This window comes from Brachycentrus maculatus, unplaced genomic scaffold, assembly GCF_059751285.1.
Source record: "Brachycentrus maculatus isolate JH-2025_06_01 unplaced genomic scaffold, ASM5975128v1 h1tg000051l, whole genome shotgun sequence".
Taxonomy (NCBI): domain Eukaryota; kingdom Metazoa; phylum Arthropoda; class Insecta; order Trichoptera; family Brachycentridae; genus Brachycentrus; species Brachycentrus maculatus.
In genome coordinates this window covers 101,731-115,600 of record NW_028280805.1, presented here as the reverse complement: position 1 = coordinate 115,600, position 13,870 = coordinate 101,731, and the positions used below count along the sequence as shown (strand labels likewise).

General features: G+C 31.6%; 1 protein-coding gene across 4 annotated transcripts in view; it reads left to right on the top strand.

Moving 5' to 3' along the window:
• Positions 1-13,870, top strand: part of drpr (multiple EGF like domains draper) — a 61,228-nt gene that overhangs the window by 27,987 nt on the left and 19,371 nt on the right. For all 4 annotated transcript variants that reach the window (XM_088277962.1, XM_088277960.1, XM_088277961.1 and 1 more), the window contains exons 2-3: positions 10,019-10,247; positions 12,181-12,476. In XM_088277962.1, coding sequence (XP_088134088.1) covers positions 10,141-10,247; positions 12,181-12,476 — 403 coding nt within the window. In that variant the 5' untranslated portion in view covers positions 10,019-10,140. The remainder of the gene's footprint in view (positions 1-10,018; positions 10,248-12,180; positions 12,477-13,870) is intronic.

The window sequence follows — 13,870 nt, the reverse complement described above, 5'->3', positions numbered from 1 at the left end:
TTCGTTTGATAAATAGATTTAAAAATAATACATAAAAAAAGGATTAATGTTTTTTTATAAATAAAACACTGTATTTAGATATAAATTAACAACACAAAACACAAACAACGTTAAATATATTATCTTGGAACACTCGCCATGAAGTGACTTTGCTGTTTGATATCGACGGGCTTGTCCTCGGTAATACTGCTTTGAAAAAAGAATCAAGTTTTGCTTGCTTTTTTGATGTTTGCATTTTTTTAAAATAATCAACTCTCTAAAATTACGAAAATGCGTATAATATAGTTGAACTTCGTTATCTGACGAATAGTCAATAATTTGACCGTATTTTTTCTGATTTCCAAAGTTCGTTAAAAACGGGTCCGTTATATCTAGGTTTCACTGTACTGTTATTTTATTCCGTTTTAGCGATTTATCTTAATTTTTACTTTTTTTTTGTCAACCAATCAGATTTATTCGACCTTTCACACGACACCTGATACTTTTTTGCATTATTCGCCATATTTTTTATTCTTTTTGCTACTAAAGTTTCTTCCGATATTTAATTAAAACTTAATTTTCGACCGAGAAAAATATATTTTCGATAAATCGAAGTTGAATGTTCGATAGTTCGCTGTAAATGCTACCTCACTTCATCTTAATCACCATATTCGTGGAAACAATGCCGCGTTATTATCTGCTTGCCAATAAATCATTATTTTACGGTTGAAGTAGAGCGACTGCAAATCATTAAATAACGGATACCATCTTGTTTAATTCTTCGTTCCTACTTTTTTAAATACCGTAATCTGAACAATATTGTTTAAAATGGCAATTTTAAACAAGATTGGCTTTTTTATTATTTATTGATTCGGCATTAACTTTGTAGAATGACATGTTGATTATTATTTTTAATTAATCACTTGAATATACCACTTTAATGAGTTTTATTTAAATATACGACTAGTTTCGAAAACTTACAGATGTTTTCATCTTCTGGTACAAATTAAAACTAACAAACAGAAAATATATTTAGGGGTATAAATAGGTTAATAAATATACGTCACCATTATTATCAATGTTTCCTTTTACAAAAAATCTTGTTCCTTAACCCTCCATCCCTTCCCTATATTTATTAACCTATATATACCCCTAAATATATTTTTTGTTTGTTAGTTTTAATTTGTACCAGAAGATGAAAACATCTGTAAGTTTTTGAAACTAGTCGTATATATAAATAAAACTCATTAAAGAGGTGTATTCAAGTGTTAAATTAAAAAAAAATACATGACTTTTTTGTTTAATATAGCCATTTCAAACAACGTGTCCTTATTGATATAATAAACTGCTCTCACTTATTTCGAGATGATTGTTTACACTTGTGTCAACCTTAATTACAAAATGTTTTTTTTTAAGAAAGATAAAAATCAAAAGGGGGTTAGGAATTACATCGAATGGTCCGATTTTCATTTTGGAAACACCTACGGCCACGAAATAAGACACATGTATAATAAATATAATTTTATTGATAATCCTTACTCATTTTTCTGCCTAAATTGTATCGTTTGCTGCTTAGTTAAATTTTAATAAAATATTATTTTTATCATATTTTCTGCTTGTTTGTTAGTATTTAAAAAATTCCCCATTCGGTATGATCAAGTATTTCAAACACTTGAAATTGGTCTGGTGCATGAATGTAGAAGAGACGAAGATCGTCTGCACTGCGGAGAAGCGGTGTGATGGTTAGTTAGTAAGTTTTATATTCCCTGATTTTTTCAACAAGTTAATGTGGCCTCTTTAATAATGTATAGAATTTTTCAGTTCATTTTGTGTAGTGTATTTTTATTTCGGTTTTTGATTCAGATTTGTGATTTGCGGGGATAGTCGATCTATTAATAATTCGGTTCGGAATGAAATGTGGCCTTGATTTTCATATCAAATTCATCTACATATGTACAGGGTGGCATAAAATTATTCACTCTACCAGAAGATGTTATAATTTTTGCAAATGGCGTCGTACGTCAATAATATTTGACATTTGTGAATTAGAAAGGTGCAATATACAAACAGATTTAGGGTGGCGCAAAATTAATCATCCATTTAAAAAAAACTTTATTACTAAATAAAAAAAAGATTTTAGTGATAGAAATCTTTATTCGGACCTTTACAATTTTTTCTGTTAAGTGGAAAAGATGATATCCGTCAAGTGGCAGCCGCCAGTGTTGATACACATTTGTTCTCGTTTTATCAATCTGTTTGTATATTACAGCTGTCTAGTTCACAAATTGCAACATCTTCCGATAGATTAGTGATTAATTTTGTGCTACCCTGTATAACTAAAGGTTTGTTGTTTTTACGTTTATTCTATGAAGGTGACATTATTCGTCAGAATCACTCCACTGATTTCATTTGACGTCTCTCGTGGTCGATTAATAGTGAGGCATGCTGAATTCAATATGAACGTGAAATTGACTAAATTCAGGCGAATAATTCGAGTTATAAAACGACTCTTGCTCTAGTCCAGCGGTCGGGGAAACGAGGTAAATTATTCACAACATTTTGAGTGTGTCTAAATACTTGTTCATAAAATCTGGATTATCTCCAATTACAGTAAGTACTGTGATTGGAGATAATCCAGATTTTGTGAACAAGTATTTAGACACACTCAAAATGTTGTGAATAAATTATCTGGTCAAATTGTGAGCTTAAATAATAAAAATTAAAGTATTTGGACACACTCAAAATGTTGTAAATTAAAATTAAAATGATATTTTCTGGCGTTTCTCATGTATGTGATTATAATCCAGGATTCGGACCTCACACACTAATAAAAGAGTTTCTGCTCAATAAAAAGCTTCTTTTCATCTCACCAATAGAGGTATCTAGTGAAGTTCTAGTGATTCAAGAAAAATGTTTCAAAATTGGTTTATATACATAGAACTTCCAAGAATTTGAGTAGTGTGGTTGTCAATAATGGGTAGAATTAGTGAATGTTACACGTGTGTAAAGTAATCACTTAAACCAGTCTATGTCGGTCGTCAGCCCCGTAAATGCCCAGACTTCCATATTCTTCTTCATCTTTGATGAGATGTCAATAAATAATACGAGGTAAATTACCCCTAATGGGGTAAAATTTAATTTTTTGGTGTAAGGATTTTTTTAGTATGCTATTTCATAAACATGTTAGTATTTTTACAAATTTAAACAATTCAGAAATCGACTACACGCCGAAGACTATTCAAATTGCTCGTACATCAAAAAGTCCCAATTTTTGTTTCAAGTAATTGTATGAAACATGAAGCAACATCATTTCTCCAAAAATTGAAAAGGAAACCTCAATACCTGAATTTTCGTTTGATTCAATTTGAGAATTTTATTTTGTTTGTCTATTACATTCTTACCATTTTCATGTAACTTTTATTTCTTTTTCGTGTAAATTAATAAAAAAAATAAGTTTTATTTTATATAAACATTGTCTTCTTTTCAAAATGGGGGGAGGGGTTAATATCGACTTACGCAAAAATATTTTGGGGTAAAGATCCCTGACTGCTGCTCTAGTTCAAAACGTTATAAATGTAAATTATTCAATTGTTTATAATTCCTACCACTGTTGTTATTTGAGTAAGTAAATATTTATTGTAGATGACAACGATATTCCTTGTAAATGTGACAGACTTTATATTTGTTTTGATCGTTATGTTTTTGCTGAATCCCACACAGAACTTAGCTACAGTGCGATATAAAAATTGGTTGGCATGTAAATTAAACAAACCATTTACATATCGCTCACTCCTCGGCTGTCCAAATTCAAAACACAGTAAGGGACATTTTTTTGTAGTACGTTTTTTTTTGCATTTTTGGACTAAGTAGATTCTACTTAGTCCAAAAATGCAAAAAAAAGTACCATAAAAAAATTGTCCCTTACTGTGTTTTAAGTTTGGACAGCCGTCCTTTCAAGAACGTCATAAATCAAAAAACTTGATTTTTCAGGACAACGTTTTTAAAGTTTCAAAATATAACACAATGTATTAAAAATAAATATCAAGCCACTTATTGAACTTTTTACTGTGCAACAGATATTTTTAGATAAAACCTGAAGATTTTTCTCCATTTGAAAAATATTTAGTATATTTATAAAAAAAATTAAACAACACCTTTTCTTCAAAATGCAAAAACAACATTTTCTGCCCTGTAGCGGGTAAATATTAAGTTAAAAATATGTCGCTTTTGCTGGGATATAGTACATTTTCTGGGCATTCTGAAAACACGCACAACTGAAAATTGACGATTTTTGAGTTATGACGTTCTTGAAAGGAGTGAGCGATATGTAAGTTTAACTGGCGTACATCATTTTTCAACGGTCGTTTCCAATCAAATTGAATATTATCATTACTTAAAAAAACGATCGTGAAATTTTTAAATAATATTTTTTGAAGAATATGGAAGTCTGGACATTTACGGGGCTTTTGACAGGTTATAAGCTAAAAAAAATATATCTATGAGTACATATGTCGTAAAGTACTTTTAATTGCCTTAATTTTTTCAATATGTACACAAATAATATTTTTTGGTATTACCCTGTTTTTTTTTTATCTCAATTTGTCACTCTATGTTACGCATTTCTACTGATAATGTGATATGTATATTATTTAATTCCGTGGGGTTATTTATTATATGTTTTGAATGTCATGAACCTTATGTACCTAATGTCTATTTTCTATAAACTTTATTTTCTCATTGATTTATTTGATAATTAACAAGGAAGGAACTTTTACTGTCCACATTTTATTATGATTTTATTAAATAAATAGATTTTATAATATTATTTTTTATAAGGAATAAATAACCCGCCAAACCTCTATTTCAAAAGTTTGTCTACAGGTAGCATAGTAAGGATAGGGAAGGTAAATGTTAAAAATACATCACCCAGACAAATTAAAAAATAAATCTCTCTTGAATTCATTTTGCAATTTGTGGGAATCGAACTGTGAAACTGGCGTCGCAGCTGCGACGCCAGTTTCACAGTCGAGCGTCTATCCAACTACGCCACGGCGCCTGTCAAACAGTTTATTTTATATTTTCGTTAATGTCACTTCATTATTGTTATTTCTCTCCTCTCTCTCTATATCCTCTTATATCCTTTATTTATTTTTATTTCAATGTATTTTGTTTGTTAGAGCCGAAATCACTCTTAAACATGTGGAGGCTTTAAAAAAGGAGGGAATATGAATTAAATTAATTTAACTATCGCTATTTACATACGGACATGTCCGCCTCCGTAGTGTAATGGTCAGCACGCTCGGCCACCGTTCCGGAGGTCCCGGATTCGATTCCCTGGGGGGGTCGAATAAATATAAGTTATTTTTTCACTGTAATATTTATTCAATATTACCCTGGACTGGTACCTGAGAGCGGAGGGCTGATCACCTTTCCTTCATGTGTAAACGATCAAGATAACACTTCGTTTATATGAAGCAGTGCCCTATGCACCATTGGGGTGCGGATGAAGGTTTTATTATTTATTATTTTTATTTACATACATCATAGCGCAACGGAAATGATTTCTTCATACTGTTCAATTGCGCATCACCCGAATCCCGAAATAGAATGCTTAGAATTCGATATGGGAAATACAGATAATATTTATTTTTACGTAAAAATAAACATAGGATACTTGTAATGTTTATTTTTATACACTGCATTCAAGATGTCACTTAAAATACAGGGTGTTTAGTAGCCAAATTATATTCTTATTTTTCTTTATTTATAAAAAAAGAGAAATATTTTTGTATTTTCATTATTTACTAAAATATTTAAATTTCATACTATTTCTGTGAGCCTAAGCTGATCATTATTAGAAATAGGTATCCAATTTCTGTAGAGTGGGTTCGAACCGAGAAACTCTGACTCAAGAGTCCGCGACACTAACCACGGGACCACAACCCGACACAAATTTTTGATCTAAGTTTTACTTGGTTAATATCACTATTTCTTAAAACCTATCGTGACACGTGTTACGATGCATTCCGCATCATTTTCAAACACCGTATGCGAATCTAAGTGAAATATTTAATTTTTAGATTTTTTAGAGTTTAATTTTTAGATTTTTAGAGTTTTTTATTAATTCTTGGGACGTTGAAGGTTGAAGAGGGGTTAGGAGATGTTTTTAACCAAATAATAATAATATTTACAAAATATTGGGTGTGTCAAAATCCTTGTTCACAAATCTGGATTCCTCCACTTTTAGGAGTCATTTTTGCATTGTGGCATTCAACATAGATGAAGAATACGGAAGTATGGGTATTAACAGGACTTATGACCTGTCATAGGGTGATTAAGTGACGCTTAATGAGATTTCTCATATGTGTATGAGTTCCAAAATTTTTATTAATGTTGTTGTCAATCATGGGTAGAATGTTGCACGTCTGTAAAGTTGTCACTTAACCAGCCTAGGACAGGTCATAAACCTTGTAAATTCCCAGACTTTCATATTTCTCTTCACCTTTGTTAAGATGTGGAAATGTGCAATTAATAATAAATTAATTGAAAAGTGTAGAGGTCCAAATGTAATAATATAATTTTAAATTGTGTCTGTACCAGGTACTGGCAAATCCGCAAAGGCCCTTTTTTGCCCATATCGCTCACTCCGTTCAAGAACGTCATAAATCAAAAAACTTGAGGAAACCATTTTTAAAGTTTAAAAATATAATACAATGTATTAAAACTAAATATCAAGCCACTTTTTGAACTTTTTACTGTGCAACAGATCTTTTTAGGTAAAACATGAAGGTTTTTTCTCCATTTGAAAAATATTTAGTTTATTCAAAAAAATAATTTAACAATACCTTTTCTTCAAAATGCAAAAAACAACACTTTCTGCCCTGTAGCGCGTAAATATTAAGTTAAAAATATGCCGCTTTTGCTGGGATATAGTACATTTTCTGGGCATTCCGAAAACATGCACAACCGAAAATTGACGATTTTTGATTTATGACGTTCTTGAAAGTAGTGAGCGATATGTGGTACGGGCAAAGGGTTAATGATGATGTGAACACCATATCGCTGAAATGCGATACCATATGCATCACCCTCATGTAGATAGGGTCAAAGAATGCGTAAATCCTCTTAATTTATACTTAATTTAATTAAATATCCGAGTCTCAATTTAATTCGTTATCTCAATTATATCTTTACAGTTTTGCAATGCTTTGTGCTTTATCAGTCTGCCAAGTCAGTGTATTACTTTGATTGGTTTAACAGCAATGAATCACGCTCACTCTATATGTGTAGCTGGTAAACAAGAGAAGTGCACTAAATTAACAATTTTCATTTGTTTATTTTATAATTCTATGGTAGAGCATGTGTGATAAGCCTCAGTTCTCTACATAATTTAATTAATCCATTTCATACAATTATATATGCATTTTATACAATTGCATTCATATTCAGTATATTTCGAGTCCTTTCTGGCAGAATACTGCAAGGATTAAACTCCTCTTTTAAACTTCATAAAATAAAACAACTTTGTTTTAACCACTTTTTATTGGTAAACTTTATCCAACTGGTTTCATTTAGTGAAGTTTTTGGTAAGGGTAATTAACTATGAGTATTTCAATGTTTTAGAATTTAGTACATAAACCCTGATTATGACAAGGTTCTAAGGTTTTTGTCGGGACCGGTTGGATAAAGTGTACCAAAAAAATGTGGTTAAAACAAAGTTGTTTTATTTTATAAAGTTTATAAAATATGCCACAAAGTATCTGCGAAAAACATTCAAGAAATCCTCTTTTAAAAGTTTATTTGGAGTTTTATTTTTTTGCCATGTTAAATGGTTACTAATATTTATATTTAATTTCTGCCTAGTTCTGTTTTGGTTGGTCTTTGGATTTTTTTTTTGATATTTGCAAGATAAGCGCGAAGGTTCTCTGTCTTCACGTTTTAGAGTGTGCAATATCTTTGGGATCACCACAATTTTGATTTTTTTAGAATGGGACGAGAATAAATGATGTACTTAATTCAAATTACATACTTAGTTTTGTGTCGGGTTGTGGTCCCGTGGTTAGTGTCGCAGACCCTTGATTCAGATCTTCCAGGTTCAAACACACTCTACCACAATTTGATACCTATTTTTAATAATGAGCCGCTTCGGCTTACAGAAATAGCATGAAATTGAAGTATTTTTTTAAATAATAAAAACACAAATATGTCTCTTTATTTATAAAAATATATATATATTGTCTACTTTACTATGTACGTTAGTTGTATAAATACAATATTCTTTCTCATAGAAGTACTTATTATGCTTACAATGTTTTGCCAGAACGGCTCGATCATGTAAAATAAATTTACAATGAAAATATCAAGCTACCCAATAAATACGACTTTTTAGTAATTTTGAGACATGCCCATTTCCTCATTCCTTCTACGGGACAATCACTGCACTTTATACTACAACCATAGCAGTGTTCCCATACTTATGCACAAAATATTAATCACATGTGTTATTATTCTGTCTGAAGACTAATATGATCTCTTTGAGTGGTTATAGCTAAAATTTTGTATGCTTTTAATATTAAAAATATTATAGTTTTATCTTTCCCCGACTTTCGATGACATTTTATCATTTCGATATTATAAATCTTCCTCTTCACCATAAATACACGATAAGGTTGACAAAATGTTTGTTATTCAAATAACTTTTATTTGTTTTTGGAAATATGCTGAATAATCACAAATTTATTTTAATATGTCTGTTTTTTGTTTGTTTCGTCATCGCTATTTCATATTCATAAGTACGAGATAATGGTTTGTGTGTTCTGACATTTTTTTTGCTTTGTTATTTCCAAGAATAGGTGATTGTGTTATTTTTGCCATGTGTCAAGAAGAAGTACTTGTCTAATAACATAGTAATGTGGCTACCATATGCCACTTCTTTGCCTTATCAACGGATATAGTTTTAGTTACTTTGTATTCCCATTTTCGTTAGTTTGGATCTGCAAAAAATTTGATTTGGGTGTTTGTTGCAGAATTTAACGTATTAGAAAATAATCTTGCTAGATTTTCTAATAAAGTTCATGTATGTGTATTGTTTTTTTTTTGTTGCTCATAAGGTTTGTTTGTAACGAATAGCATAATAAGTTTTCTATTTCTCATTAGATTTTTTTTCTGATATTTCATTATGCCCGTCTAGATTGTAAGATGGTAAAAAATCTTTTGACAATACTTTTATTAATTAACTGGTGTTTTTAACTGGCAAGATCTGGAATTTGAATTTGTACTACATTTTAAGCTTTGATTTTTATATTTAAAAAAATATGCACATAAATATATTTGAATTTTTTTTTCAGTACCAATATGGAAACTTTATTTGTCAAAAAAAATTGTCAAAAAATTTGTGTATTGTATATATATTTTTTTATTTAGACTATAATTGTACATACATAGAACCTACTTTTATGATTACCTAATATCATTGAAGCGCCCTTGAGGTATTTTTTTACGAAAATGGCGCTATATAAGTTATCCAAATTTATTATCATTATTATTTATTATTATTGAAGGCTCTAAGACATGAACCCCACAGTTGTGATTTTATTAACTGTCAAGAATGATCAAATACTTACAGTTAAAATATGTAGAATTTGAATATTTTTAATATGATATATTTATAGAAGAATGAGCTGTAAATATGCGCATTGACCCAGAAATCTTTGTCTAATCTATCATTATTTTTTAATTTTCTCATAAATGTTACAGCAAGTGAGTCATCATATTATATCACATTATTTACTCTTGCTATTAAGAAATAATGAAAATGACAAATGATTTAGTTTTCTTGAAAGGTTTTTAATGCTTTTGTATATTTGGTTTTTAAACTTTACACACATACATTCAGTACAATGGCTCATTCATATTTATATTTTCTTAAGTTCCTTTACTGAATAAATATTATGATTGCTGAACTCGTAAGAATATATATATATTTTCTATTTTATAAACAGTTTTTTAATTGTTTTTTTTTTATTTCCTTTGTCCACAGTTGCTGCGGTGGATGTCGGACAGTGGACATATATTGAAATATTGCCGCGGAAACCGTGATGGAATTCATAACATTTTTATAGAAATGTTAGTGTAGTGAGAAAGTGTGAAATAATTGATATCATGGAGCTTCTTATCTGGAAGATGAGTTTTAGGACACTAGTGTTTTTAGTCTTCTTCGAAAGTGTTTTGTGTTTGGAAGGTCCCAATGTCTGCACGAGACAAGAAACGTAAGTCAATTTCATATATTTAGCTCATCATTTATTTCATTTCAGCTCTGAATATCATCATTGTATCAGTACGTCAAATTACTAATATATTGTGGGTGTACTAGCAAAAAACGTTTATTCAAAAATATCCATTTTTGACTTTATGATGCATACTATAAGTTTTCAACGTTCTTTAAACTGGCAAAATGCACTAAGTAGTTTTGAAATGTCATATATATGTGGTTTTAAAAGTAAATTCAACTTAAATTCAATAGCGTGTATTTTATTCAGGCTGAAAGCGTTATTAACAGGGGTTATTCAAACAGGGATTTTAGATATATTAATTTTTAAATCAAACGTTTTCAGAGATTTTAGAGTTAAAATTTTTTGCCAGCATACCCACGATATGATCTCAAAAAAAAGTACTTAACAGGAACTCTTCCATACACTTTTATACACCTAAATAAAATAGTGAAAAGTAAGTAAGGGGTTTGAAATTTAGCACATGGTATTTTAATTGTTTTTTTGGCTTGGCCAAACTCAGAACACAAGAGAGATTATGCCAAATTTTAAATACATTGATTTACCCCTTCATTCATATTCGCTTCCTATGTGGATCATATGGAGTCCACAAACTGCCTCTAAGATCTTCTGTCGGCTGCCAGCTCCCTTGTGTTATTTGTAGTCAGGTACGCGTCCCGAAGTTCAAACGAGAACTGACGACAAATTGTCAGCAGTGGACGTCCTGTGCGGCGGGAACCTGATGCCTTATAAAAGACAAGGCAAAGCTAAGGCAAGCTTAATTGCGGTTTTCGTGGAGTTAAGAAGTATATTTATTTACAAACATATTTTCAAATCTGTTCGGAAAAGCGAATTTGTTTGCAAATTACATTCAATGGAAAATTTTAACATATTTTGTTAAAATAAAATATAATATTATCATAACCAAACTAATTTCCTTTAAATACTAAGCAATATTTTTATATGTCTGGCATTTAGCTCTTTTTAATGGTAACCGGATGAATCATCAGTTGATTCAAAATACAGAAACATTTTAGGCTATCACAATATGTTTTTATTATATTGATCTTATCTATATTAAAAGTCAGTGTAATGAGATGATATCGCTCACTCCTTTCAAGAATGTCATAAATCAAAAAACATGATTTTTCCGGAGAACGTTTTTTAAGTTTAAAAATACATATAATGCAATGTATTAAAAATAAATATCAAGCCACTTATTAAACTTTTTAATGTGCAACAGATCTTTTTAGGTGAAACCTGAAGGTTCTTTCTCCATTTGAAAAATATTTATTATATTTCAAAAAATAATTAAACAAATCTTTTCTTCAAAATGCAAAAACAACACTTTCTGCCCTGTAGCTGGTAAATATTTAGTTAAAAATTTGCCTCTTTTGCTGGGATATAGTACATTTTCTGGGCATTCCGAAAACATGCACAACTGAATATTGATGATTTTTTATTTATGACGTTCTTGAAAAGAGTGAGCGATATATAAAATGCAGTTCCACCAAGAAGTGTCAGATCAAAACTTAAATTTACCAAGTAAAACTTAAAATTAAATAATCCCTAGATTAGTGAAATTTTTAGAGTGGTGCATTTTAGTAAATAAATTGTATATTTCGTAGTCGTACAGGATTTCTCCTGTACGACTTTGGTAGTTGGTCACTTTCGTGACCAACTACCAAAACGTAAAATGTTCAGGAGGGCCATTTAAGTCACTATTGCTTGGCAAGAAAATAAACACCAATGCAGTTAGTCATTTTTAACTACTCAATATATTATACTTCCAAGTTTAAAATCCTTTGGGATTTTTTCAGGGCAATATTAAGCTAGTAAGATATCAAATGGGCAATCGTCACGTTTTTGTAAAACAATGCACTTGGTCACTTTCTCCTGTATTACTATGATATTTCTCATTTGTACTTTTTAGGTACACAACCACAGTTCGTGTGACGGAGCAGAAACCGTATCAAGTGAAAGAATACACATGGTGCTTCAACATCCCGCCACGGTGCTCGAAATACAGAATCAATTATCGCACCGAATACAAGACCCAGACCATCGTGAAGCACCGCCCCGTCGAGGAGTGCTGCAAGGGATACGCCCTGACGTCGGACGGTGAGGCCTGCGTCCCGGTGTGCACCGACCCGTGCGTGCACGGGGTCTGTGACGCTCCCGACAACTGCAAGTGTGAAAATGGATACGGCGGACTTAAATGCGACATTTGTGAGTATTTTTCATAATTAACTAACTCACTTGTCCCCCTCAGTAGTGTGATGTACAGCAGCTCGGCTACCGTACTGGAGGTCTCGGGTTCATTTCCCAGGGAGGGCTCAAATAAATATAAGTGATTTTAAAGTTCGCCTCCGTAGTGTAATGGTCAGCATGCTCGGCTACCGTTCTGGAGGTCCCGGGTTCGATTCCCAGTGGGTTCAAATAAATAAAAGTGATTTTTTCACTCTAATATTTATTCAATATTACCCTGGACTGGTACCTGAAGCGGAGGGCTGATCACCTTTCCTTCATGTGTTAACGATCAAGATAACACTGCGTTTATATGATGCAGTGCCCTATGCACCATTGGGGTGCGGATAAGGGTTTGAATGAAAATTAATGAATGAAATGATTTTTTACTCCAAAATTTATTTATTATTACTCTGGACTGGTACCTGTGTTAAAGATCAAGATAACACTGCGTTTATATGATTCAGTGCCCTATGCACCACCAGGTGCGGATAAGGGTTTGACTAACTAACTAACCATCACGCCGATTCACAGAGAGAGATTGATGTAGCATTCTATCTCAGTGGTAAATAGAGATAATAGAACGCACACCAATCTGTCTTTGCAAACAATCTTTGTCTCTAGAGACTAGAACAGTGGTTCTTAACCATGTTGGAGGTACCGAACCCCCCCAGTTTCATATGCGCGTTCATCGAACCCTTAATTGGAAAAAAATATTGCTAGATTTATATATTCCTTTCAAATAATATACTAGATCTATTGGATAAATGAATATATCATTTGTCGTATCACTTTTCATGATATTTAATATATTACTTTCAAATAATATACTAGATCTTTTAGATAAATATACGTCATACATTGTATCATTTTTCGTAATATTGTACAAGTCGGGTGTGTGTTTTGCCCTCTGCCGAACCCGGGAGGCTGACTCACCGAACCCCTGGGGTTCGATCGAACCCAGGTTAAGAACCACTGAACTAGAAGGAATGTGAATTTGATTACGCATTTTTACCGATTGTTGCGCGGTATGATCAATAATCCTGAAATTATCCAGAGGATTGGTCTGTATATTCCCGATAGTTACCTAAGACAGCGTCGGCATAAATTGTTTCACATTCCTTTGTACAGGATCTACCTGCCGATGGTTATGCCTGTAGGAAGAGCTACCGCTATGTTAAACAATATCACACTGGATATTGATATGTTCCATGTGTCTGAAGGAGTATCCCGAAGCGGGATTCTTGCACATCTTTAACAAGAGTCTTCTTGCTTACTTTTTAATTTATATTTTTGATGTATATGCCTCAAATGTTAGTTTGTAATGTATATATCGCTCACTCCTTTCAAGAACGTCATAAATCAAAAATCGTCAA